General features: G+C 38.9%; 1 protein-coding gene across 2 annotated transcripts in view; it reads left to right on the plus strand.

The window, feature by feature from the left end:
- Positions 1 to 27,504, plus strand: part of GTF2F2 (general transcription factor IIF subunit 2) — a 169,060-nt gene that overhangs the window by 18,245 nt on the left and 123,311 nt on the right. For both annotated transcript variants that reach the window (XM_005585779.4, XM_074021955.1), the window contains exons 3-4: positions 11,596 to 11,614; positions 13,520 to 13,664. In XM_005585779.4, coding sequence (XP_005585836.1) covers positions 11,596 to 11,614; positions 13,520 to 13,664 — 164 coding nt within the window. The remainder of the gene's footprint in view (positions 1 to 11,595; positions 11,615 to 13,519; positions 13,665 to 27,504) is intronic.

Raw genomic sequence — 27,504 nt, forward strand, 5'->3', positions numbered from 1 at the left:
GGCCATAGCCGATTATAATCCATTTCAGAGAGCTTGTGAGTGACAATTATGACATGAGTAAAGATTAATATTATTATTTTTCGAGACAGTGTCTCACTCTGTCACTCAGGCTGGAGTGCAGTGGCATGATCTCAGCTCACTGCGTCCTCCACCTCCCGGGTTCAAGTGTTTCTCCTGCCTCAGTCTCCTGAGTAGCTGGAATTACAGATGTGCACCACCATACCTGGCTAATTTTTGTATTTTTAGTAGAGATGGGGTTTCACTGTGTTGGCCAGGCTGGTCTCGAACTCCTGACCTCAAGTGAGCTGCCCACTTTGGCCTCCTAAAGCGCTGGGATTACAGGCGGGAGCCACTGCGCCTGGCCACGAGTGAAGATTATTATGAATGCTGTTTATTCCCAAGAGCCCATGATTAGAGTGACAGACAAGCTTAGCAGATTCACAGGAAGCAATGAGTCCATCTCAGCGCATGTTTAAATAAAGCAAATTTTTTGTTAGCTGTGACTATCACTCTGTTATCCACTACTTTCTAAGAAGATTCTGAGCTTTAAGACAAGCCTGTCACTCCACTATAGGAGATTGCATAATGGTAGAAAACTAGTGAAATGTAGGATGTACCTAGCTGAGGAGAAACAGCAAGACATTGATCCTGGGTTGGGTGATGTAAATTGTGCATGGATGGGGCAGGGGCATTTCTTAGCTCTGTGTTATTTAATATGGACTCAATAAATGTTCATTTCAACTGAAAATAAGTAAAAATCAAAAAATATATTTACACACCTCTTTGTCTCTCCATATTCATGATTTTGACTGGGTCTTTGATGTTTGGACTGTGTCCTTGGATGTTTCAGAAGCATCTCAAACTTAATAATTGCTGTTCTTCTGTTTTTTCTCTCTGGAACACTCTCCCTTTAGGTAATCCCCGTGGCTTACTCCCACATTTCTTTTTGGTCTCTGTTCACAATTTCAGCTCCTTGAGGTATTTTCTGGCCCCTATATGTAAAATAGCACCCTGTAGGCTCTACCTCCCTTACCCTCTTATTATTCACCATTCTTTTGTGTTGTTGTTATTTATTCTCCTTCTACTATACCCATCTGACATACTGTATATGTTTGTTTGTGTGTTGTTCATATCACCTACTAAAGTATAAACTCTACCAGGTCAGGATTTTTGTCTTGATGATTACTATATCTCCATTGTCTAGAACAGTGCTTGGCATAGTAGACACTGTGTTCTAAAGTTAGGTGGGGACAAGTACAGTTGTCCCTTAGTACCTGCAGGAGATTGGTGTCTGGCATGCCCCATCCCCTATACCAAAATCTACCATGCTCAAGTGCTTTATATAAAATGGCACAGTATTTACGTATAACCTACACGCATCCTTCTGTGTACTTTAAAGCATATCTAGACTACTTATAACTAATACAGTGTAAAAACTGTGTAAATAGTTGTTACTATTTTTTTCCTCTCTTTTTTTGAAACAGGATCTCACTCTCTTGCCCAGGAATACAGGCAACCACTGCAACGCCCAGCTAATTTTTTTTTTTTTTTTTTTTTTCCGTAGAGACAGGATCTCCCTGTGTTGCCTAGGTTGGTCTCAAACTCCTGGGCTTAAGGGATCCTCCCTCCTCAGTCCCCAAAGTGTGGGCATTGCAGGTGTGAACCACCATGCCCAGCTGATTTTTAAAATATTTTCAGTCTGCAGTTGGTTGACTCCACGTATATTGAATACTCAGATATAGGGGGCCAAGTGTAATATCTCATTTTCTCAAGGAATGATTGAGTGTACGTTCATAGTGGAGTCAGGCTTGTATTCTGGCTTTTTATTAGTCAGAAAACTCCAGCAGGTCCTAGTTGTAGCTCAATAATTTACTATAAGTGAGACTTTGTATAAGTCACTGAATCTTCTGACTTTAGATTTCTTATCCTAAAAGTTGCCTTTTTGCAGGGCTTTTATATTAATAATCCATTGAGATAATATGGAAATAGTTATTATTTATTTGTATATTTAAGTTTATAAGATGAACGTATTCCTGGAAAGTTGTAGATGTATCACATTTTTATGAGTTGTCATACTTTTATTGAAAGAGAAAAATAATATTGAAATCTACGGGATTTTTTTTTTTTTTCTCCTCAATGTGAAGTTCTTCTTAATGTACATAATTAGCTACTGTTCTGTAATGAACATCAGAGTTTTTTATGTTAGGTTTTACTGAAATGGGAGCCACAACCAAGATAAAATCTCAAGAATGTATGTCACTGAAGAAAGGCAGGCTAAAGGAGAAAGGACTTAGATGATGAACCTCATGGTATTGTGGAGTGCCTTCACTATAGAGCTCAAGATCTGGCTTCTAGTCCTAAATGGCTGTTGATAGTTGTTTGGCTTTGGACCTTACACTTCTTATTTGTAAAATGTGGATAATAATGCCTTCCCAACCCATAGGATGTTTATAAAACAAATTAAATAGCTTAGCATTTGTTAAAATATTTGTAAACTCAAATGTTCTCCTTCCATGTAATATTCTTGTCCCACCATGAATATTATATTCCTGAAAACCTCTATGTAAAGAAAATACCTGGTTGAGAAATATAATATCTCTTTTTGGGAGGAGGGGGAAAAGATTATAGGAAAAAGAGTAAAAGGAAACAAGGCTGAGAGGAAACCCATGTAAATCTCAAGTACCACTTTGATCACTAAAGTAAAATATTAAAGATAACATGCTAAATAAGCAATAATGGGCATGCTGCAATTTTTCCTTATCAATCCTTGCCTGGTAGAAAATCTCAAGGTCTTTTTCTTAGTTTAAAGCAGATGGTCCACATAGTTGCATCTAATTCACATAGGGTGGCTAAACCTCCAGGTTTGCCTGGAACCCTCCCAGTTTATGTGTTTCCTTATGCAATTATTAGTGCCCCCGTTTCCACCCTCCAGGATGTCCTGGTTTTGATAATATAGTTGTCCTAAATGTTAGCAGATGTGTGTGTAGGGGTATGGGTGAGGACGGTGGGTGGTGGTTCTATGCATTACCAGGCTGATTTATGAGCTGGCATTGTTTGATTTCTCTAGGGATCCAACCAAAGTTCCTTAGAAATACTGTGTGTGTGTTTTAGTGTATAAGTAATACTTCCTTGTTTTTTTCCTTTTAAATTTTTACAAAATGAAAAGGTCTCTGTTTTCCCCGTTCACATGCGTCAGAGGTGGCCATGGGTAACTGCTTGGTATGTAACCCTCCAGGTTACTCTCCATACAAATCATTTTGGGTGTTTAATACAGACAAAGTTTTAAAACATTGTTATGTTTTAAATCCAGAGCGAAGTATTTTTCTAACCCCTTTAGGCTTAGTTTTGCTAACTTCAGAACATAGCGCAGAAGTCGGATTTTGCTTTCTTTGTTGTTCTCTCTTATATGTAGTTCTAAGGCTTTGGTGTACTTTGTTGCATCTTGATCTCTTCCCTATGGTGCGTGGCCGGTACTTATATTCCTTGTTTTTCTCATTTTAGTCTCTGAATCCTTTTGAAAGTAAAACCTCAGTAGAAGTGAGTTGAAATTCTTTTATTCAAATCAGTTTCCTCAACCACAGTGGAAGAAAAAGTAAGCCCACCATATTTTCTTTTTTGAGACAGTCTCGCTCTGTCGCCCAGGCTGGAGTGCAGTGGCATGATCTCGGCTCACTGCAACCTCTACCTCCTGAGTTCAAGCAATTCTAGTGCCTCAGCCTCTTGAGTAGCTGGGATTACAGGCACCTGCCACCATGCCTGGCTAATTTTTTTTTTTTTTTTTCAGTAGAGCCGGGGTTTCACCATGTTGGCCAGGCTGGTCTTGAACTCCTGACCTCAAGTGATCCACCCGCCTCAGCCTCCCAAAGTGCTAGGATTACAGGCGTGAGCCACCATGCCTGGCCCTCAGAATTTCTTAAAAGGGAATCTAGTGGTTTCTATCTATACCAATATCAGAGACAAGGAGCAGATTGTGTGTGTTTGTGTGTTTTATATGTAGGCAACAGGTCTAGCAGATTTTCTACCTAACGTAACACAGTCTTATAGAAGATCTAGATGCTTTTAGTGATGAGAACAGACTTATAGTAATTAGAACCCTAAGACTGCCATGAAAATGCTTGAAAACAGCTTGTTCCCTAGTTGGTCTCCTGGCTGTATTCTCCAGGCTGTCTTACTTTCCTAATTTATTTAGTTTTCATTGCTGTTACCGAATTAACTAAATTCCCTATTAAACAAGTGTAGGATGGGTGAGGAATGGCCTGCAGTGCATGTGACCAGGCTATCAGGACCTTAGTTGATTTTGAGGTAAATATGAGTCATCAAATTTATGAGCCTACAAACAAAAGACTCCATTAATAGATGTTTGTTGTTTAGAATGAAGTGGAATGATAATCCTACTCCTTTCTTTGCCAGTCAGCTCACAGTGAAAACATTATGTTCAGTTCTTAGTGCTGCACTTAAAGAGAGACATGGATGAATAAGATCATTCAGTGGAGTGAGACTAGGATAATCAGAAAGTTGAAAAAAAAATTAATGTCTTATAAGGAACGTTTGAAAGTCTGGGGCTGTTAAGAGAAGATGTAGGGCAAACCAGGTAAACTGTACTCACATATTTTAAATGTAGAATCAACTACTGATTCCTAGAGACAGATTAACCTCTAAGTTTGCAGGTTTATAGGTAATAGGTTACCTGTGGTTAAAAAAATACGTATATTTGAAGGCCGGGCATGGTGGCTTATACCTGTAATCCCAGCACTTTGGGAGGCTGAGGCGGGCAGATCACGAGGTCAAGAGATCAAGACCTTCCTGGCTAACAATGGTGAAACCCCGTCTCTAAAAAAAAACATACAAAAATTAGCCAGGCGTGGTGGCCGGCGCCTGTAGTCCCAGCTACTCGGGAGGCTGAGGCAGGCGAATGGTGTGAACCCAGCAGGCAGAGCTTGCAGTGAGCCGGGATCGCACCACTGCACTCCAGCCTGGGCGACAGGGCAAGACTCTGTCTCAAAAAAACAAAAACAAAACAACAACACAAAAAAACGTATATTTGGGTAAAATGAAAACAACTAAGATTTTAGAAAGGCAGCGTAACATACTGGTTATGAGTATGGACCTGTGAATTAGCCTGAGGTTTAGTCCTTACCCTGTCACTTACTAGCTATGTGACTTTGGGTAAATTGTTTACTCTGTTTCCTCATCTGAGGAGATGGTATTAATACCTCATAGGTTCAAATGCATGTAGAATATGTAGTTAATAAGAGTTCTCTTGCTGTCGTAACCACACATAGTACACGGTCCAGATAGTAGACACTGCATTGTGTCTAATGTGGTGCGGGAGGACCTCCCCTCCTTACCACATCTTCCGAAGCTCAGCAGCAGCTTGCTGTGTGGTGCAGGCCAGAAACTGGGAGATCTGTGTAGTGTGGCTGCTCATTCCAGAAGACAGGGCTATGGGTGGAGAGATTGGGATAGGCAGAGAGGAGGGAAAAGACGTGCAACTTGGAATGCAGCTCTTCCTGAATTTGGTTCTGTCTTAATAATCAAAAAAAGGAGAGTCTAGTTGTGAATAAGATGAGAGTAACAGCTTGTTCTGACAGTTGGTAACATTTGGACCATTTTTATCAAGCAATTTATATGACATTTCTAAATCAATGTACCTGGATTATTTTTGTATTTTTGGACATCTGATGTGTGCCACATTTTAATATAGTTTATAGTTTTGCTGGGCTGGGCACGGTGGCTCACACCTGTAATCCTAACACTTTGGGAGGCCGAGGCAGGTGGATCACATGAGGTCAGGAGTTCGAGACCAGCCTGGCCAACGTGGTGAAGCTCCATCTCTACTAAAAACACAAAAATTAGCCAGATGTGTTGGTGCGTGCCTATAATCCCAGCTCCTCGGGAGGCTGAGGCAGGAGAGTCGCTTGAAGCAGTGGTAGGGGGCAGGGGGTGGGCAGAAGTTGTAGTGAGCAGAGATCGCACCATTGCACTTCAGCTTGGGCACAAGCGCAAAACTCCGTCTCAAAAAAAAAAATTATAGTTTTGCTTTAGCTTGTTCAATTTTAAAGGCAGCCTTGTTTCTACATTACCATCCTGCCTCAGAATACTTCAGTTTTCCAAATGTTTGATATACGTTGTATCTTATTGATAATCACGTAGCCTGTACTGATGATACGGCTTCTCCCAGAGACTTAATTTCTAGCTTTATTTCTAAACACGTTTAACATTCTGGGTCCTGTGGGGACCCGCTAATAATAAAAAGTATGAAACGAAATGAAAAATTAATGAGACACATTTTTTTCTGTTACAAAATTGACCAAGTTTAGAGCAGTGTCACACTGATGATATGATGATGGGAGTTCAATTTGTTACAAACTTTCTGAAAGGCAGTCTGGCAACATATGTGTGTGGGTATAACTTGTACAACATACACATATATTCCTGCTCTAAACAACATAGACTAATAATCCCACTGTTTTCTCTGCCAGTTAGCTCACAGCTCAAGCATTTTGTTCAGTTCTTGATGCTGCCATTATCTAGAGAGACAGACAAATAAGCTCATCTAGTAGAGTGGGACTGGGATAATGAGAAAGCTAGAAAAATTAATAACAAAATATTCATGCCTTTCACCCAGCAATTCCATAAATTTCTCTTTGTTTCTTTAATTCCATCAACTGCTAGGAACTTATCCCATGGAAGTAATAAGTGAGTGATGGAAAGATTAATATGTGAGGATAAATTAATGATAAAATATTTGTGCCCTTTTGACATGTCTTCATCATTCTTTGAGCACTTGTTATTTTTTGACATAGAGAGATGTTTTAAGACTCATCTTGTACATTTCTGCCTAAGCCCTGGAGTTAGCCATTTCTCCAAGGAGTTGGCCATGGTTCCTTTTAGGGGCGAATGATATTTAGAAACTAAGATCTGGATACCCCAAATGCTTATTGCTGCTTCCAAGGCCTTCTCAGTGAACCGAGCTAGGGAGCATATGTATATACACACACCCCACATATCCCTCTTTACATCTATATTTCTGTATTTACATTTATTGAATTGAGCTTGCACTGATATATCCAGTTCCAGTAAAATACCACATGCTTTGTTCCAGTTTTCTTCCTTTTCTTACTGGTACTTCTTTTCCAAAAGTGAGAAACCTGGCTCCTGTTGTCCTTAATATATTTACTTATTTGTTTGGGCCTCTGTTCTTACTTGTTCAGTTTGTTCCCCACTCCTTGTGCAAATGCCCTACTCACTCTGCTTGGGCTGTAGCTCCCCTCAGTGTACTGCCACTTTCGCTGTCCTGCACTGGGACACCCTCCTCACCCTGTTCAGGCTTCCATTCCGGTTCTGAGGCTTCTCCCCTCCTCCATAGGAATGCCTCCTTACCGCACGAAGGGTCCAGCATCCTGTTTCAGGTTGTCCTCCTATACGTGGATGCTCTCACCTGCTAGGCTCTGACACACTTCTTACTGCGCCACTTCTTTATCGCGATGCCCTCCTTACCTGATTGGGCGCTGATACCTTGCCCCTGCTTGCCTGCTTCACTCCAGTGACATCCTCTTCACCCCATTTGGACATGACCATCCTATCCAACCCACTCTGAAGAAGATACCTATGTTGTTTGGCTTCATCTAATGGTTTTTGTGCTCAGTTTTTCAGTTAGGGGAAGTATGAATAGGAATTAAAAGAAGGCCTGGTGCGGTGCCTTAAATCTGTAATCTCAGCACTTTGCGAGGCCAAGGCAGGAGGATCACTTGAGTCTAGGTGTTGCAAACCAACTGGGACAACATAGTGAGACCCTGTCTCCACAAAAATAAAAATAAATGTTAGCTAGATATGGTAATGGGCACCTGTGGTCCCAGCTACTCCAGAGGCTGAGGTGGGAGGATCACTTCAGCCCAGGAGGTCAAGGCTGCAGTGAGCCATCATCATGCCACTGCACTCTAGACTGGGTGACAGGTCAAAAAGAAAACAAAATAAAACCAACAAGAGCCAACAGTTGAATATTGATATTATTTTATTGGTTTTCTTAACCTGGAAAAAGTGTTGCTTATTGGCTGTTAGTGATAGTGAAAAGCCAGGCCCCATTGGTACCAAATCTAAGAAGTATTTTAAAAGTGTAAGAAAAAGGAAAGATATGATTAATACAAATTAAGAAAGGCAAAAGGAATGAGACCGGAATCTAAAAAAGTAGCTGTGGGGTATTGAGAAACAGAATCAGAGTAGTAAAGGAGAAAATGCCTAGCATTCTGAGAAATTTAGTGAAAGGGTGGCCAGATGTTTACTTCATTAATTTCTGAAGATAGCACTGTATTGTACAATAATTAGCATTTAAAATTTTGCACACAGGTCATCATACAAAGGGTATATTATAGTTGTAATGTAGAATAACAAAAGGTTGTGTGTACTTCATACATTCACACAGCAAGACAAGGGAATGTCATTCTTTTTCAATAAGTTTTAAGTCTTCAAGGATTAGCTTTTTTTCTAGAGAATATTAACTCATCTAGAGCTCATCAATCTATCATTCCAATTAAGATGCTGTTATAATTATATATGTGTGAAAATGAAGTTGTCTCCTCCTGTGTTCCCTAATTTAGTTACCAAGACTGAAAATGTCAACATGATCTTTAATTCATCTTTTTTCCTATGCTGCCCACTTCCAGTCATTTCCTCTTCTCTTGGTTTTAACAATTTAATGACCTGCTGTGTATCTCTTCCTTACATTCTACCACTAGCTGCTTCAAGCTTTCTTTACTTTCTATGTGGGTGTTTGCCTTAGCCTCAGTATAATTGTGTCAATGTTATGGAAATGTCTTCTGCATCTTTTCCTTTGCTTGTCTACAGCACCTCTGCCTTACACAGGTAGTTAAATAAACGGTAGTTACGTTAAATTGAGCTCTAGAAGCTAAATTCAGGAGTACTAGAGAAGGGACTATGGTGAATTTAGTGCCTGCCTCAAAATGCATGTTGAGGATATTGTTGTCATGCTGAATTGGGGGCCAATCTTTGCCATATCTCTAATTCTTGTAAGAGAAGCTGGAAAATCATATTTTTCTGTGAAATCTTAAAATTTTCTCACCTCATTTTAAGATACTTCCTCAACAAAAAAGAGATTGACATTGCATTTTAATATATAAAAGACTGAGAAGTTCTACAGTAAACAAATCTGTGGAAAAATCTGGAATCCTTAGTCTGTCGTAAGTGATTCTTTACCATTTGACTCCAGGCTGCCATTCACTAGTGTCAGAAAGAATGTGCTAGATATTTTATTTTTTCGTTTGGGCTATTCCCTTAGCCTGGAATTCCCCCATGTTCTTTGTTTGTTTGTTTGTTTTTCTAGATGGAGTCTCGCTGTTGCCCAGGCTGGTGTGCAGTGGCACAATCTCAGCTCACTGCAGCCTCCGCCTCCCAGGTTCAAGCAGCAGTTCTCTCTGCCTCAGCTTCTTGAGTAGCTGGAATTACAGGCACCCGCCGTTATGCCCGGCTAATTTTTGTATTTTTAGTAGAGATGGCATTTCGCCATGTTGGCCAGGCTGTTCTTGAACTCCTGACCGCAGATGATCTACCTGCCTCGGCCTCCCAAAGTGCAGAGATTACAGGCGTGAGCCACTAAGCCCGGCCCCCCCGTGTTTTCGACTTCATCCCTCACTCACTTCTTTTCCTGGCTTTCTAGTTTGCATTTCCCTGACAGGTACATTTATGGTATATACCTTTGCCATAAAGTTTTTGTTGTTATGGCAAGATATAACTGTCTTATTTATTTGTTTATGTATTAGACGTGTCTATTTTCATTGAACTGGGACTTCCTTGAGGTCAAGGATCCACACTTAATACTGTACCATATACCTAGCACAGTGCATAGTGGATGTATAGTAGACCCTTCATAATGAGTGATTAACTGAGCTAGTGAATGAAGGCAGGTAGGAACTAAACTGAATGTTATGGAGAAACAGTGGTTTTCTAATTGATCTTCCTATCTCTAGTCACCTTTAGTCTATTCTGTATATATTTTCTAGTGCAAGTTTCCTGTAGGAAATGTTTGTACTTGTTATTCTTTTGGTCAAACAGTATCTACTGATTTCCATTGCCCAAAGAATAAAGTCTGTACTTTGTCTGTGATATTCAAGAGCTTCTATGGTTGAGCCCCACTTCTGCTTTAGAGTTCATCTCCTACCCTTTCTTATTTTGCCTTTCCCTTCTAGCCAAATCTGATCACTCATTTGTGATCAGACCCTTTCGTGACTTTTGTTCAACTCTCACTTCTGATACTGTATTTCCCCACTCGAAGTTATTGCAATCTTAGTATGCTTTAAGGCTCAGCTCAGAGTTCCCTCTTTGTTGGACCATTCCTTAATTCTTCAAATGGAAGAAATGGCTTCTTGCTGTATGATCCTGGTGCATTGCGGCTCCCTTAATTGAACATTAAAATTTATCTCACTGTATAGTTTATGGATACACCTTTTATACCTTCTGCTGGCTGGGACAGGGCTAACTCAGTACTTTGCATGTAGGAGGTATTTAATACATGTTTTTGAAAAAATTAAGTTCTAATATAGGATGTGCATTGATTTTGCTTTGTAAAAAAATTAAAATTTAAAAACATAATTCAAGTACAGTATATAGAAAATAGTGTGGAAAGATACTGTACCAGGAAGTTAACAATGGAATTGTGGCTATTTTAAAACTTATTTTTTGCTTGTCTGTATTAAAAATATTTATATAATGGGCATATATTGTTTTATAATAGAGAAAAATTGCTCATAATTTAAATTATTACATTTAATAACTTGATCTTTAAGATTTTGTTAGGTAAATGAAACCTCTTCAGCTAGATAAAATGAATAGTAAAATTTGATGAAGTACTATGTAGATCTGGTATTATATATGTATTAACATGCTGCTGAATGCCAAAAATGCTCAGAAATAAAGATAAAAATTGTAATAAGGCTGAGTGCAGTGTCCCACACCTGTAATCCCAGCACTTTGGGAGGCTGAGGCAGGTGGATTGTTTGGGACCAGGAGTTCAAGACCAGCCTGGACAACACGGTGAGACCTTGTCTTTACAAAAGAAAAGGCAGAAGTTAGCTGGGTGTGATGGCATGCACCTGTAGACCCAGCTACGTGGGAGGCTGACGTGGGAGGATCGGTTGAGCCTAGGAGGTCAAGACTGCCGTGAGTCATGATTGGGGCTCTGTGGTTGATAGAGGGAGACCCTGTCTCAAAAACAAAAAGAAAAAAAAAAAAAAAAAGAAGGAGACCCTGTCTCAAAAACAAAAAAAAAATCTAAAAAAGAAAAAAGAAAGAATTGTAATAAGATCATTATTTGGACAAAATAGAACTAGCAGAGGTTATAATAGAGTTAAGTGACATAAACTCATAATATACAAAATAGTGATGTGTGATTAATGTGAGTTTGTTTTTCCCATAAGATTGTAAATAGGACAGTTGTGGGGAGTCAAGGGTAAATATTGGTTAATCTCTGTAATGTAATATTTTATGTAAATATGAAGTTTTTTTTTTTTTAAGCTCTTAACTCACATTTGAAAACAACATGACATCTAAATAATTTAAAATATTTCTTTTCCTCTCCTTTAGGAATCAAGGAAGGACTGAGGTAAGATTATTTATATGGAAATTTTAGTTAAAACTTGAGACTATCTTACTTTTCATTAATAATAGTGAAGAAAGAGTGTTTGAATTTTAGAAAATGCCACATCAAGTGCATGACTGATGGTTAGGAATACATAAAGGTATAAATGCCACCCTTGTGTGAATGAATGGACTCTTTTCTAGTTGTTCATTCTCAGCATTTTTCTTCTTTGACCTACATTTCCCGTCTTTTGGTACCATGAAACTGAGTAAAACTTCTGTAATACTGTACTAATACATTAGTATTACTTCAGTGCGACAAAGGCATTTGATACGGAGTTTTTGAGGACTTTAGATTCTGACCCATTGAGTACAGTTTGTGATTTACAGTACTTATCACATAGTAGAGAGATATTTAATAAATACTTTATGATCTTCCTACATGCTTGGGAGATGAGTAATTTTGTTTATAAGTCTGTTTAGTGTAAAATGTGAAGTTCTTTTGGGAAGATCTGATATCTGATACAAAGCATTTTGAAAGAACACCTAGTATGTCTTTTTATTCTAAACCTTATTATTGAGCTGTCCTTGTAACTGTTGAGTTGTATTTGTCAAAACATTGAAAAATAATACCATGTACTCATATGGTTGTCATTAAGACCTACGAAATAAATACATCCTCTGTTTATGGGAGTGTTTAAGCTTTTCGGAGTAAATAGTTCACACCCCCACATCTTAAGTACAATTGCTTTCTTAATATTCTTAAAATATTCGCTTATTCAGCAATATTATTTTCTTCTATAAGCCAGGCACTCTGCTAGATCTTAAGGATATAAAATATAGTAAGACATGATCCCTTGACCTCAGACCTCAGAGATTTTTAGGAAAAAAGAAAAAAGATGATTTTTTTTTTTTTTTTTTGAGATGGAGTCTCATTCTGTCATGCCTGGCTAATTTTTGTATTTTTAGTAGAGACAGGGTTTTGCCATGTTGGCCAGGCTGGTTTCAATCTCCTGACCTCAAGTGATCCGCCTGCCTCGGCCTCTCAGGGTGCTGGGATCACCAGCACCACTGCGCCCAGCTGGAAAAAATAATCTTACCCCTGTTTTGGAAAGAGTTCTTCAGCCACAGACTAGAGAAAACATGAAAACTGTCTTTTTTTTATGATGGTAGATTAGCCCCATTGTTCTTTTTGTTTTTGTTTTTTATTTTCTTACTAGTTGTAGTAATTTTTATTTTATTTCGGGGGTACATGTGTAGGTTTGTTACATAGGTATATTGCATGATGCTGAGATTTGGGCTGATATTTATCCTGTCACCCAGATAGTGAACATGGTAACCAATAGGTAGTTTTTTAACTCTTGGTCTCTTCTCTCTTTTTGGAGTCCCTAATGTCTATTGTTCCCATCTTTAGGTCCATGTCTACCCAATGTTTAGCTCCCACTTGTAAGTGAGAACATGTGGTATTTGGCTTTCTGTTTCTGCACTAATTCACATAGGATAATGGCTTCCAGCTGCATCATTGCTGCAAAGGATGTGATTTTGTTATTTTTTTATTAGCCCCATTATTCTGACAAACGGGAATAGATTGTCTTTCTCTCTTTTGATTTTTTTAAGAGACAGGGTTTTGCTGTGTTGCCAAGGTTGGAGTGCAATGGCTTTTCATAGTGAACTACAGCCTGGAACTCCTGGCCCAAGGAATCTTCTTACCTCAGCCTCCCAAGTAGCGGGGATTATAGGTGTGCACCAGTGTGTCCAGTTTACATTCTCTTTTTGTGAGCAAGTATTAAGGAGTTTTTAATAAAGTTAAAGTGTTTAATGAAATGACTGGAAAACACATTTAAAAACAATTTGATTTATAACTAAAATTTTTTTATATGTAGTTTGAATACAAAAGTCTGTTATAATCTCTGGTTAATGTGTCTATTAGGTGTCATTTACTTTGAATGAGGACCTTGCAAATATTCATGATATTGGTGGAAAACCGGCTTCAGTCAGTGCTCCTAGAGAACACCCATTTGTCTTGCAAAGTGTTGGAGGACAGACATTAACAGTGTTTACTGAGAGCTCATCAGGTAAGTGGGAATGGAATTATTTAATGTGATTCCTGTACTTGTTGTATAGATTTTCTGTCTCAACATACACTCCTGTTTGCTTTTTTTTTTTTTTTTTGCGATGGCGTTTCGCTCTCGTTGCCCAGGCTGGAGTGCAGTGGCACAATCTCAGCTCACTGCAACCTCCACCTCCCAGGTTCAAGCGATTCTCCTGCCTCGGCCCCCCGAGTAGCTGGGATTGCAGGCATGCACCACCATGCCCGACTAATTTTGTATTTTTGGTAGAGACGAGGTTTCTCCATGTTGGTCAGGCTGGTCTCAAACTCCTGACCTCAGGTGATCCGCCTGCCTCTGCCTCCCAAAGTGCTGGGATTACAGGCGTGGGCCACCGCACCCGGCCTCCTGTTTGCTTTTTTAAGGTCATTACCAAGACTGTTCCACCTCTCATTTTGTGTACCTCTGTTATTCATACTATGCTACTTCTCTGCTCTGTGTACTTTCTTGTGATTAATGAAATTTTGGCCATTACTTGAGAAGGGTTTAATTTCTATTTGGGATATGAAGATATAGAACAAAGCAGATGGAAGAATGTGGTTCATCAAGCTGCCTTCTCAGATGTTGAAGAAACAGTATTCTGAATTTTGCCAAGATAAGGTCATCGTTGCTTGTTTTAGTAAATTGATATTTAGCAAGTATAAGTTGTACTTTAAAAATACAGCTCGATATTAGGGAATATTTTAGTCTGAATTTTTCATCTTGTATGCTTTGTATACCAAGGGGACCTTTTTATTGCACAGAGATAACTTTTAATTGATATTGGCTTCTAAGAAGTTTCTGTGTAGAGTTTTAAGATTGTATGTGTTTGCAATGAGATATTTTAACAGTTCAATAAATCAGAAGCAAATGTTTCCATTTGTGAATTAAATACAGAAGGAACTTTCTTGTGGCACACACTCAGCATGAGTATATTTTCCATGTTTTGGGATTTTTATCTTTCACTGAGTTTAGAATACTATTAAAGCAACAGGCCACCTTAGTTTAATGGAGCTAATTTTCTGCTATCTGGTTCAAAAAGCTTATTGATAAAAGAAAACATTTGTGATTTTGTTGTATTTCATCAAACATTTCAAAGGAAGCTGTAAGAAATTATAGTATGTTAAGAACACCATTGGTTAAAAAAAGGTACATCCTCATAAATTTTTTTGTGGTGTCTTCGATTACCAATAGCTACATAAAATGATCTAAAAATTATTCTTTTTTTCTTGGATGTACAGTATAACAAAATGGTAAATTATAATTCTTCAGTTATGTAGTTGAAGGTAGAAGATTGGTTTCACTGCAGTTTTCTGATGCTCTAATAATTAATAGTTTAGTAGTATGGGAGGCAGAAAAGTAACAGTTTCTTCAATACATCCATTTTATACTGGAGAAGATTCAACCTTTCAACAAATATTTATTGCATGCTGCATAGTTCAGGGCATAGTATAGACCTATCAAAAAATCTGAAATTTGTCTGAAATTAAAAGCGCATTTGAATTCAGTATGTTAAAGAGTTTTAGTTTTGGCGGGGCGCGGTGGCTCGTGCCTGTAATCCCAGCACTTCAGGAGGCCGAAGTGGGCAGATCACCTAAGGCCGGGAGTCCGAGACCAGCTGGGCCAACATGGTGAAACCCTGTCTCTATTAAATAAAAAATTGGCCAGGCGTGGTGGCGGGTGCCTGTAATCCCAGCTACTCAGGAAGCTGAGGCAGGAGAATCGCTTGAACCCAGGAGGTGGAAGTAGAAGTGAGCCGAGATTGCACCACCGTACTCCAACCTGGGTGATGGAGGGAGACTCAATCTCAAAAAAAAAAAAAAAGAGTTAAGGAGTTTTAGTTTCAACAACTCTATTCCTTTTGATTGATGAGATTTAATAAGATCCATTGAACCTGTGAGGTTTTCTCTACTTTTGTGATTGTCCTAGAGTGGAAGAGGCATGGCACCAAGATAGTAAAAAGGAGACATCGCCTTGATAAAAGTTTGAGGTAGGGAAACTTGAACTTTTTTTTGTAGAAAAAAGTACCCTATTACAGATTTTTTACATCTTATTAAGTGACTAATTTTTTGAAAACATGATTTATTTCTGGTGCTTCTACAAAGACAGTGATTTAGAAAGCTAACATTTGTTAGCCTCAAAATTAGTCTTCCATTTTACATTTTAAAAATACTTTAGTGTTGTGCTCTTTTTGAACATTTCATGTTCACATTTCTGGCTACAGTGTACTCTGAAGGGAACGTGGTTTTATGAGGATTATCTTGGCAGGGATATGGAAAAGAATTAAGATTGTCATCCTTATTCTGGGGCTTGGACGGTATGTTCTTGCTTTGCACAACTGTGATAATACAAATGCAGTTCTAAGTTGCTATTAGTTATAATACACTGTAACAATATTTTACTTCTTAACCTCATTATTTCTGTTTCAAGTCATTGTTCCTTGATTCTCTTTGCACCTTTCTGTGCCTTAATTTTCTCATTTATGAAATGAGGATAATTTGTTGACATATAAAAATATGAATACATTTAAACACTTAGAACAATGCTCAGTATATAATGGATGCTCAAATATTAGCTGCTGTTGTTAATATTACACCTTGTTTTTAAACACTTTAGGTTTCAAGTTTAAGGCAAGTGCATGCATTTTAGCTCAATCTGGATGTGTATCACTTGATAAAATTCAGCCAGTAGGGATTTTTATATTAAATGTTTCTCAATTGCCTGCATGACCAAGAAAAAAGCTCTAGAATTGTGAGTAGTTTATCTCCTCTGAGGAGTCTTATGTATTTGCTGTTTCTAGTCATTAAAGCAGCAGTTATACAAGTGGGTTCCTTGTATCTCTTGGAAGTCATAAATAGTACAATGGGCTCTGTGACTGCTGCGACGTATTTAAAATGTTAGATGTATGTTGTATATGTGCATTCTTTTCTATAGGATGGTTCCAGCGCTTTCACTGGCATCTCAGAGGAATCTGTGGCTCAGAAAAGCTACAGAACCACTATCCTAGTTTTAACCTTAGTTGGTCATGAACCTGCCAAAGTATAAGTGACTAAGCCATTTTATAGGGAGTAAGCTGTTGATTTTACATTGAAATATAAATGAGGTAGGCATTATCTGGAATATTTCTACATTTTCTATCAAGCATAGAACCATACTTGCTTTTCTAGGCTCTTCATTTCTTTTTATTAGTGCACAGGTCTATAAAATGTAGAGTTTGTAAGGAAGCTTGAAATCACATTTTAGTTCACTATGTTAGGAGTTTTAGTTTTAATAACTTTATTCCTGTTAATGTGATTTTGCTAGTTTTTGAGAGGCCTCCTTTGAGCCTATTTTCCTAATGATAGAATTTGGCACATTTGGGTCTTCTAGGGAGAGGGAATTAGAGGGGACTAATGATAAGTTATACAGTATTTTCTCTTCAATTAAAATAATCTGCGTGTCATCAACATTTTATGAACTCAATTAATGTATTTCTAATTCAGTGTTCCTGTCTGAAAGAATATATTTTATTTTTATAGGCTATTTTGGGTTACCCCTTCTTCCACTTCTGCTTTCCTCTATGAAAGTCGAAATGATCTATTAATATTTCTCTGTTATTTTCATGGAGCTCTCTTATCCATTACCCTTATCTCTGTGGAAATACCTCATGTGTTTGGCCTTGCATTTCCCCGCCTTGGGTCTTCAGTTTAGTATTTTCATCTACTATTTATTGATAACTATAGATAATTTCTATTTTTTCTGCCTTTGGCATCCTCCTTGGCATTCCTACTTTTATTCAAAGTTAGATTTTCTTGTTTTTTTTTTAGAGGCGGTGTCTCACTCTGTTGCCCAGGCTGAACTTCTGGGCCCAAGTGATCCTCCCACCTCAGCCTCCTGAGTAGCTGGGACTACAGGCGTGCACCACCATGTCTGGCTCTTAGATATTATTATTTATAACTGCCAATTCTAGACAAAAATGTTCATTCATCTGTTCAATAGATATTTTTGGTGCTAAGCCCTGTGCTAGAATAAGATTAGCCTCCTGTGCACTGAGGCAACTGGTATGTGAATACAAGTGCTCCAATGGAGTTATGCACAAAGAGGAAAAAAAGCATGTGTACTTTGCCTGAGGGAACTGGCTTCAGAAGTAGAGATAATATTTGAGCTGGACCTTGAAGTATATGAATAGGACGAAAGATAGTAAAGATAAATTCATTTTTCTAGCCTTCAAGGATCCAATTCTTCACTTGGCATTCTTTTGCCTGTCATCCTCTGTCATAGCTATCTAAAAAATCATTAAATAAAAATTCTTTTTTTTTTTTTTTCAGACGGAGTCTCGCTCTGTCGCCCAGGCTGGAGTGCAGTGGCGCGATCTCGGCTCACTGCAAGCTCCGCCTCCCGGGTTCACGCCATTCTCCTGCCTCAGCCTCCCGAGTAGCTGGGACTACAGGCGCCCACAACCGCGCCCGGCTAATTTTTTGTATTTTTAGTAGAGACGGGGTTTCACCATGGTCTCGATCTCCTGACCTTGTGATCCGCCCGCCTCGGCCTCCCAAAGTGCTGGGATTACAGGCGTGAGCCACCGTGCCCGGCAATAAAAATTCTTTAAAGCAAAAAACTTGGTTATGGATGTCATAGTCTAGGTTAGAGATGAAAAAAGTTTGAATTGGTGCAATGGGAGTGGAAAAGATGGATCATATTCCAGGGATAATAGAGGTAATTTTTTTTTTTTAAATCTTTTTTGCCATCAGATAAGTCGACCAGAATTAGAGGTTATTTTGACAGCTTTTGGTGATGAATCAGCTGTGAGGGAATTGGAAGACTGAGAAGCCTAGAATGGTTTCTAGGCTTTTTTGGCTCTAGGCTTTTTTTGGCTTGAGCATCTGGAGGGATAGTGAAACCATTACTGAGTTAGAAAATATTGAAAGAAATGGGCAGGGTTAGAGCTGATAACGCAGTGACTTTTTTGCTTTCATTTTTCATTGTCTTTGACGCCTTTGTAGGAGTTATTTAATTCAATAAGTTAATATATGTGCCTGCTTTTTTCAGGCCCCCTTTTAGGCTTGGGATACTTTAACCAGCAAAGGCTCAGCCCTTGTGGTGCTTACATTTTACTAAGCGGAGACAACAATAAACATAAGTAAATTATATTGCTGGCTAGAAGTTGATAAATTTTCTGGGAATAAAGTGGGAAGTAGGCTCAGGAGTATCAGATTGAGGGTAGGACCTACAATTTAAAATAGTGCAATCGGGGTGGGACCTCATTGAGAAGGTGAAATTTGAACAGTCTTGAAGGAGGCGAAAGGGGTAGCTATGTGGAGTGAGTTAGCCAGCTAGGAGTTTTTAAGGCAGACAGAGAACAGTAATGACTAATGCTCCAAGTTGGGAACAAGCCTGGTATGTTCATGGAGTGGCCAAGAGGTCAGTATGGATAAAGTAGATGAGCAAGGGGGAAGAGTAGTGGGCTGTTAGGCTAGAGAAGAAGGGTGGGTGTTGGCATTGGCAGATCATGAAAAGATTTGTAAACTATAAGAAGTATTTTGGATTTTACTTTTAGTGAAGTGGGAAGTCACTGGAGAGTTTTAAGCAGCATAGTAATATAATTTGATTTACATCTTAAAAACTTTCTCTGACTGGTAGGTTGAGAAGAGACCATGGAGTGGGGGCAGGGCTGGAACCAGGAGGCTGTTATAGTCATCCAGGGGAGACATGACAGAAGCTTGGTTTAGAGTGGTAGCAGTGACAGAGGTCTACTCACTCACCTGATATCCAGCTTTATATCTTTAGTTGTCTTAACAGACAGTCCACTTGGATATCCTTTTTTGGTGGGGGGAGATGGATCTCATCCTGTCACCCAGGCTGGAGTGCAGTGGCGCAATCTCAGCTCTCTAAAACCTCTGCCTCCTGGGCTCAGACAGTCCTCCTACCTCAGCCGCCCGAGTAGCTGGAACTACAGGTGCATGCAACCATACCTGGCTAGTTTTTTATTTTTTTATTTTTTTGTAGAGACAGGGTTTCGGTGCCCAGGCTAGTCTCGAACTCCTGAGTGCAAAGCTGTCCACCTGCCTCGGCCTCCCAAAGTGCTGGGATTATAGGCAGGAGCCACTGTGCCCAGCCTGCTAATTGGATTTATTACCTGAAACCAGGAGATAGAAAATCAAGTTCATTTATCCATTTCCTTATTCTCCATATATCCATGTTTCTGCCAGTAATACATTATTCTTCTATTATCTTGGCCATAGTAATTCTTAGCTTCCTCTTATTCTCGCATTTGGTCGTTTGGTCATTTCTGTAGTAGGAATCACATATACACATTTCTGGATACCACTTGATATGGTTTGGCTCTGTCCCCACCCAAATCTCATCTTGAATTTTAGCTCCCATAGTTCCCGCATGTTGTGAGAGGGACCTGGTGGGAGATAATTGAATCATGGAGGCAGCTTCCCCCATACTGTTCTTGTGGTAGTGAATGAGTCTCATGAGAGCTGTTGGGTTGATAAGGGGTTTCCCCTTTCACTTGGCTCTCATTCTGTCTTGTCTACCACCATGTAAGACATGCCTTTTGCCTTCCGCCACGATCATGAGGCCTCCCCAGCCATGTGGAACTGAGTCTGTTAAACCTCTTTTTCTTTATAAATTACCCAGTCTTGGGTATGTCATTATCAGCAGTATGAAAACAGACTAATACACCACTAAATCAAAGCAACCCTCTGAAAACTCCACCCATCATCCCCAGCCCTTTTCCAGCCCCATCTGTGGAAATCTCTTACCTTTACCATACCTTCCTGCACAGTGGCCTGTGCTTTTCCCTTTCTTTTTCCTCTGTCAGGGATTTGTCCTTTATAGTCATAATCAGCCTTCCCTTACTGATCCAGCCTTTGTTGATTTTTCCTTCATTTAGACTTGTATGGCAGTAGGTTAACTTGTTTTGTCCCAAGGACCGTATCTCATGCTTATCTTCATGGTGCCTGGTATAGCATTGAGCACATCTGTGGCTTGGGATTGAGCACAGAGTGATAGGTTCATTAAAGCAAACATGTTGAAATCATTTATTTCCTCCTAAGAATTAGTACTCTAATGGTACTTTTTAGAATGGTTCTCAAGTGAGATAGCTTGTTGTAGTTACTCACGGGATGGCTAGTCTCCCTTCAGATATTCTTGATTCAAAGTGTTTTTCTTAAGACACTTGAGGTTCAGAGTCGAATATTAAATCCCTTTGTTCCTCACTTTAGTTTTTGCTCATTGTATTTTGGCACAGATGATTTTTTAAACTTTCTCTTGGCTAATCAGATTAGCTCAGTACCATATTCTGTGACACTTGGTTAGCCACTCTGCATATTGTCATGAGACATATTCTCCAGATAAAGTAGCAGCCGAGTTCACTGATGGTAGGTATTTACTTTCAAGCTTGAATTTGGTAACATGTACCAATTACACATATGACTAAGAACATACCAGTTTGTATTTGAGAAGAATGTATAGAAATGGTAATGCTCTTTGAAGATGCTGAATTACCAGTCCTTTTGAAAACTTAACTGAAACTGTACAATTTATAATCTGTCCTGTATAGTACTGTCCTGCAAGTATAGTAAATGAAAAATAAAGGTAAGTGTTTTCTTTCTTTCTTTTTTTTTTTTTTTTGAGACTGAGTCTCACTGTGTTGCCAAGGCTGAAGAGCAGTGGTGCAATCCCAGCTCACTGCAACCTCTGCCTCCCAGGTTCAAGTGATTCTCCTGCCTCAGCCTTCCGAGTAGCAGAATACTCCAAGTAGCAGAATACACCTGAGGTCGAGAGTTCAAGATCAGCCTAGCCAACATGGTAAAACTCCGTCTCTACTAAAAATACAAAAAATTAGAGACTCCAGACGTGCGCCACCACGCCTGGCTAATTTTTTGTATTTTTAGTAGAGATGGAGTTTTACCATGTTACCTAGGCTGTTGTCAAACTCCTGACTTCAGGTAATCTGCGTGCCTCAACCTCCCAAGTTCTGGGATTACAGGCGTGAGCCACTGTGCCTGGCCATGTTTTCATTTTTAAGTTGGATTGTTGGGTGCTTATAGGAAACATTAATTTGCTGCATTTCCCTTATTTTTTGGGGAATATCATATCAGGTATATGATTTTAAGAGGTTTGAATTAAACCTTCTTTTATGTATGCTTATAAGCATTCGAAGTACTTTTTCATTGAACTTTTTTTCTTGTCACTGGTTTAAGACACGAATTACACTCTTGTTTCCTGAATTGTCACCAGATGCATATGCAGTGGGACTTTCTGAGGCTTTATTTACGTTATCTATCATAATTTATTGTTATCACTTTAATGGGGCATTTCTTAAACTTTTCAGTCTCACAGCTCTTTTATACATTATATGCTAACATTTTTTTTTTTAATGTTTTCCAAGAAAATAGTGGGAAAAGTGCCATTTTGCAGGTATCATTAATGTCTGGCTTAAGACAAGCTGGATTTTCATCTCCACTTCGGTATTCAGTCTATAACCATCTGTTGTTTTGGTTGAAGTATCTGAAGAAAATCTACCTCTTATAAATACATAGTTGGAAAGGGAGGAGTAGCTAGTAGCATTTTAGATAGTTGTAGATATTCTTCTTTTGCTATTACACTAAAACTCTGCAAGTGGTAGTTTCTTAAAGGTCACTTGCAGTATAGAATCTGAAACTCTATAGCAAATCTTTTCTACTCTCTTACGTTAAATTCACTGGTCTGTCTTGTATTTGGAATGAATCTCTTACCCAGACATGGTTTTGTAGCATCATACATCCATCATCTGGAGACTGTTGGTTCCCTGAATTATGTAGTTCTTTTGAATGCTGACATATGTCATTATAGAATATCAAAAATTGGCATCACTACTGATTTTATCAGAAAAGTCTTTAAGTATAGGAGAGCTGTTAAGTTTATGGTGGTAGGTACAAGTTCTTTAGACTTTAATTTTCACTTAAAAAGTTGAATTTTATTAATGACAAATCCTGTCAGCTTTTTTTTTTTTTTTTAAAGGATGGGCTTTTTTCATTGATTTTTGAAAAAATATCTTTCAGATACCCAAGTCTGAATGATTATGCTTTGTCTGTCATTCATTCTTTGAAGTAACAATGATCTTCCACAACAAAAGTAGCAGCTCAGTACTCAACTCAAACAGTTGCAACTGTGCTTTTCTTTGAGGCAATCATCTTATGTTAGTGTCCAGCAGAAGCAGTTCCTGTGTATTTGCCCTTTGGTGTCACAGGATGTTAAGGGATGCATACTCAAGGGTTGAAATTTAATAAAAACAGTTTTTACTGTTCATCCAGGACATTCTGAAGTGAAACAGACTTTTTAAAAAATTGCAAGTGCTAGGTGGTGAAGAATACAGTGGTACAGTTTTGGTACCATTTGGCCTCAAAGGTGGGTAGCCTTACCCACTGTTACTTTTGCACTATTGGCAAATATCAACGCAATGAAAAAGGTAATTAAATATTTTAAGAAAATATTTTGACCTTGTGGACACCCAAATGATCTTGAGGACCCCTAGGGATTTATAGACCATACTTTGAAGAATGCTAATTTAGTGTGTTGTAGTGTGAAAAGATTGCAAGCTCTTTTTTAAAATACCTGGTGAAGTGTTGATCCCTTCTTATTGGGATGGCCTGCCTAATAGAGACATTCTTCCCCCTAGTGCTTCTTAGGGGAACCTCATCCATAACACTGAATTGCCTGCCTGTTTCAGTGTTTATTGTTGGTTTTAAGAACACAGGGGCTGGTCACCGTGGCTCAGGCCTGTAATCCCAGCACTTTGGGAGGCTGAGGTGGGCGGATCACCTGAGGTCAGGAGTTCAAGACCAGCCTGGCCAACATGGTGAAACCCCATGCCTACTAAAAATACAAAAAATTAGCCGGGTGTGGTGGCAGGCGCCTGTAATCCCAGCTATTCGGGAGGCTGAGGCAGGAGAATCACTTGAACCCAGGAGGCAGAGGTTGCAGTGAGCTGAGATCGCGCCATCGCATTCCAGCCTGGGCAACAAGAGCAAAACTCTGTCTCAAAAAGGAAAAAAAAGAAAAAATGAATACAGTACATATTTTTAAACCAGATTTGAACCACTTTTGAACTATTTCTTTCAGGTGTGTATTTATTACACTTCCGTTGGTGGATAACCTGTTTTTGTATTTACTGTCTTATTTAATTCTCACAACTCCATGCGGGAGGGACTTTTAAAAAATCTTCATTTTGCAGATGATATGACAGAAGCTCTAAGAGATTGTGTGACTAGCCCCTATTTCCTGATATTTAGAAATATATTGTTAAAACAGTCTCTTTAAGTAGGTAATAGAAATCCTGCTAGGTCTGCCTGGATAGATGCTCTGTGGTGACTCCAGCTTGTCTCTTTCCTCACTGCATTTCACAGGGCAGCCAACTTCAAGTCCCATTCACCTTGGCAGCTAGTGGTTCTTTCTCACTCTCCTAGTAAAGGCCCTACAGAAGGAGTAAGGAAGCTCTGTTTTTTGCTTACTCCTTTGAGTAACAGCCTTGCCACTGAACATTTGGAATCATACCAGCTTCTGACAATCTTATACTTGTGAGGGGGAACAAACAGGAACAAAAATATATGAGTTTAGTGTTTATTTCCTGAACTGCCACCAAGGTTGTGGCTGACTACAGTTTTGTATTTTACTGCCAGCCGCCTGAGCCAGGTCTACTCTCTGAAAAGTTAAACCTAATAGCAGAAAATGTTCCTTTATTTAGTGGCTAGAGACTTCTGAAAACAATGTTTGTACTCTGCATATTCAGGTATTCATACATAAATATGTGGTAGCTTTCATAGTCTGAGGATGGGATGAGGAGGATTAAAAGAAAAAACCGCAATGTAGGATAATATTAAGGTTTGGAATCAAAAACATATTAAAACTTACGGTTTACTCTTCAGTTTTTTAATTATGAAATATTTCAAATGTACAGAAAAGTGTAGTGAATAGTATAACCTATGCCTAACAGCTATATTTCATAAGTGTTGACATTTGCCATATTTCTTTAAAGCTAGAAAACGTTTTAGATTTCTTCCCCCTGCCCAGACCCCCCAACCCTTACCTCACTTGCTAGAGGTAACTATTGTCCTGGAGTTGGCGTGTATTATTGTGACTCATTGTGACTAGTCTGCAATTCTCAAAACGGAATCTGTATAGTTTAACTGGTGGAAAACAACCAAGTTTCTTGGAGATGTGTTAGGCAGTGCGCTCCAAATTTCTAGCAGTTGTGGAAGTCCAGTGTTGAGCTTGAGTAGAGATTTTTTAGTGTAGGTTATATCTTGACAAGCCGTTTTTTTCTTCTATTTTTATAGTACATTAATTAAAATTTTTTTCTGGAATTTTAACATAAATTAGATGATCAAAAGTAATTATCAGTGAAACTTAAAAATTCAGTCCCATGGTTTCTAGTGAAATACTGAATGATCGGTAGAGTATAAGGATAAAAGATGTTTAAATTGTTTTGGCCTTGCCACCCATGTGTTATTTTGGTAATGTAGTTTCTCTTCTTCTTCTGTATTGTAATAATCACACTGACAGTGTTTTTGCTGTTGTTTTTGAGACAAGGTATCACTCTGTTACCCAGGTTGGAGTGCAGTGGCACCATCTTGGCTTACTGTAACCTCTGCCTCCTGGGTTCAAGTGATTCTCGTTCCTCAGCCTCCCAAGTAGCTGTAGCTGGGATTACAGGCATGTGCCACCACGCCTGGCTAATTTTCGTATTTTTAATAGAGGTTTTACCATGTTGTCCAGGCTGGTCTCGAACTCCTGGCCTTAAGTGGTCTGCCTGCCTGGGCCCCCCAAAGTGCTGGCATTACAGAAGTCAGCCACTGCGCCTGGCCACTGACAATGTTTTGAATATGGAATAGTATTTAGAGTATTCTTTCTCAGAAGACTTGATCTCTAATTTATGCAAGGAGTGTTGGCACATTATTTTTTTCTTCAGTTTTATTTATTGCTATGAATGTATTAGTGTGACCTCAACTTTTAGTTCCAGTGTTCATGAATTCCACCTAAATTTTATGGTCTTGAATTTATTGAAGTTTGGATTGTGATTCTACTAAATAAATATCTTTATTTAGGATCTCTGTTTTCTGTGTATCTTTGTTATGATTTTTATGGAGAATGCCAGAAAGCACCATCAAGTTTTTACTTTTATTGTATGTCATATTTGCCTGTTTCTAAAATTTTGTGATAGTCAGCTTTGATCACACCTGTCCATTTCATATTTGATAAAACAATTAGGAAGAACTTAGGAAATTCTTGTCATATCTGGAGAAAATGACAGGCTGTACCAACATATTTCTCTTTCTTCCTTTTGATTTTCTGTAGCTTCCAGTTTATAAAGTTGGTTCTTTGCTTTGATTCATTGTATACTTAAAATCTTAGGAAGAACTTGGTTTCTTTGTATAACTAAACCTAACTTAGTAAAATCAATTAAAATGTAAATTACTTCAGTGTGGGCAATATGGTGATTCCCCGTCTCTACTAAAAATACAAAAAACATTAGCCAGGCATGGTGGCACGCACTTGTAGCCCCAGCTCTTCTGGAGGCTGAGGCAGGAGAATCGCTTGGAGGCAGGAGAATCGCTTGAACCCAGGAGGTGGAGGCTGCAGTGAGCCGAGATAGTGTCACTGCACTCCAGCCTGGGCAACAGAGTGAGACTCGGTCTCAAAAAAAAAAAAAAGAAAATAAAAATTACTTAGTTGAGGTATTAAAACTAAGTAATTGAAACAATTTTAATTTTAAAATATTTTAATTTAAAAAATTTCATTTTCTTTGGCTTTTTCAAATAACATTATTGCCACTGTTTTTAAAAACCTCATCCAAGATTATAGTAGCATGATTTTTTCTCTAGTTCTTTGAGCATAAGGGTACTATTATCAAAATTTAAAATGTAAAAAATGCCATGTAACTGGTTTTCTCTCTGCAGTATAGCATTGCATTATAAAAACAGAGACAGGTTATTTGGTTGCCTTTGTATTTTTATCACTTAGAAATGTAGTCTGTTGAGGGTCCGATGCGGTGGCTCACACCTGTAATCTCAGCACTTTGGGAGGCCAAGGTGGGCAGATCACTTAAGGCCAGGAGTTTGAGACCAGCCTGGCCAACTTGACGAAACCCCATCACTACTAAAAATACAAAAATTAGCCAAGCGTGGTGGTGCACGTCTGTAATCCCAGCTACTTAGTGCACATCTATAATTCCAACCAGGAGTTCAAGACCAGCCCGGCCAACTTGGCAAAACCCCATCCCTACTAAAAATACAAAAATCAGTCCAGCGTGGTGGCAGACACCTGTAATCTCAGCTGCTCGGGAGGCTGAGGCACGAGAATCATTTGAACCCGGGAAGCGGAGGTTGCAGCGAGCTGGGATTGTGCTACTGCACTCTAGCCTGGGCAACAGAGTGAGACAGTCTCAAAAAAAAAAAAAAAAAAAAAAAAAAAAAGAGAGAAAGGTAGTCTGTTGATATGGTGATAGTACTAGTATAGTAATTCCCTTGGAAAAAAGAAGAAAAGAAGGTAAGACTTTAAAACTGACCTATTTCTTTAAAAAGCAATAAAACATGTCGATTTACTGAAGGTTTTCAAGTAAAAAAGTAGCAGCCCTAGTGGCCAGGTAGAGGCTCCTGCCTGTAACCCCAGCACTTTGGGAGGCCAGACGGAGTGGACTGCTTGAGCCCAGAAGTTAGAGAGAGACCAGCCTGGACAAAAGAGTGAAACCCTATCTCTACAAAAAATAGCTGGGTGTGATGGCGTGCACCTGTAGTATCAACTGTTTTGGAGGCTTAGGTGGGAGGATCACCTGAGCCTGGGATGTTGAGGCTACAGTGAG

This window comes from Macaca fascicularis, chromosome 17 (assembly GCF_037993035.2).
Source record: "Macaca fascicularis isolate 582-1 chromosome 17, T2T-MFA8v1.1".
In the NCBI taxonomy this organism is placed as follows: Eukaryota; Metazoa; Chordata; class Mammalia; order Primates; family Cercopithecidae; genus Macaca; species Macaca fascicularis.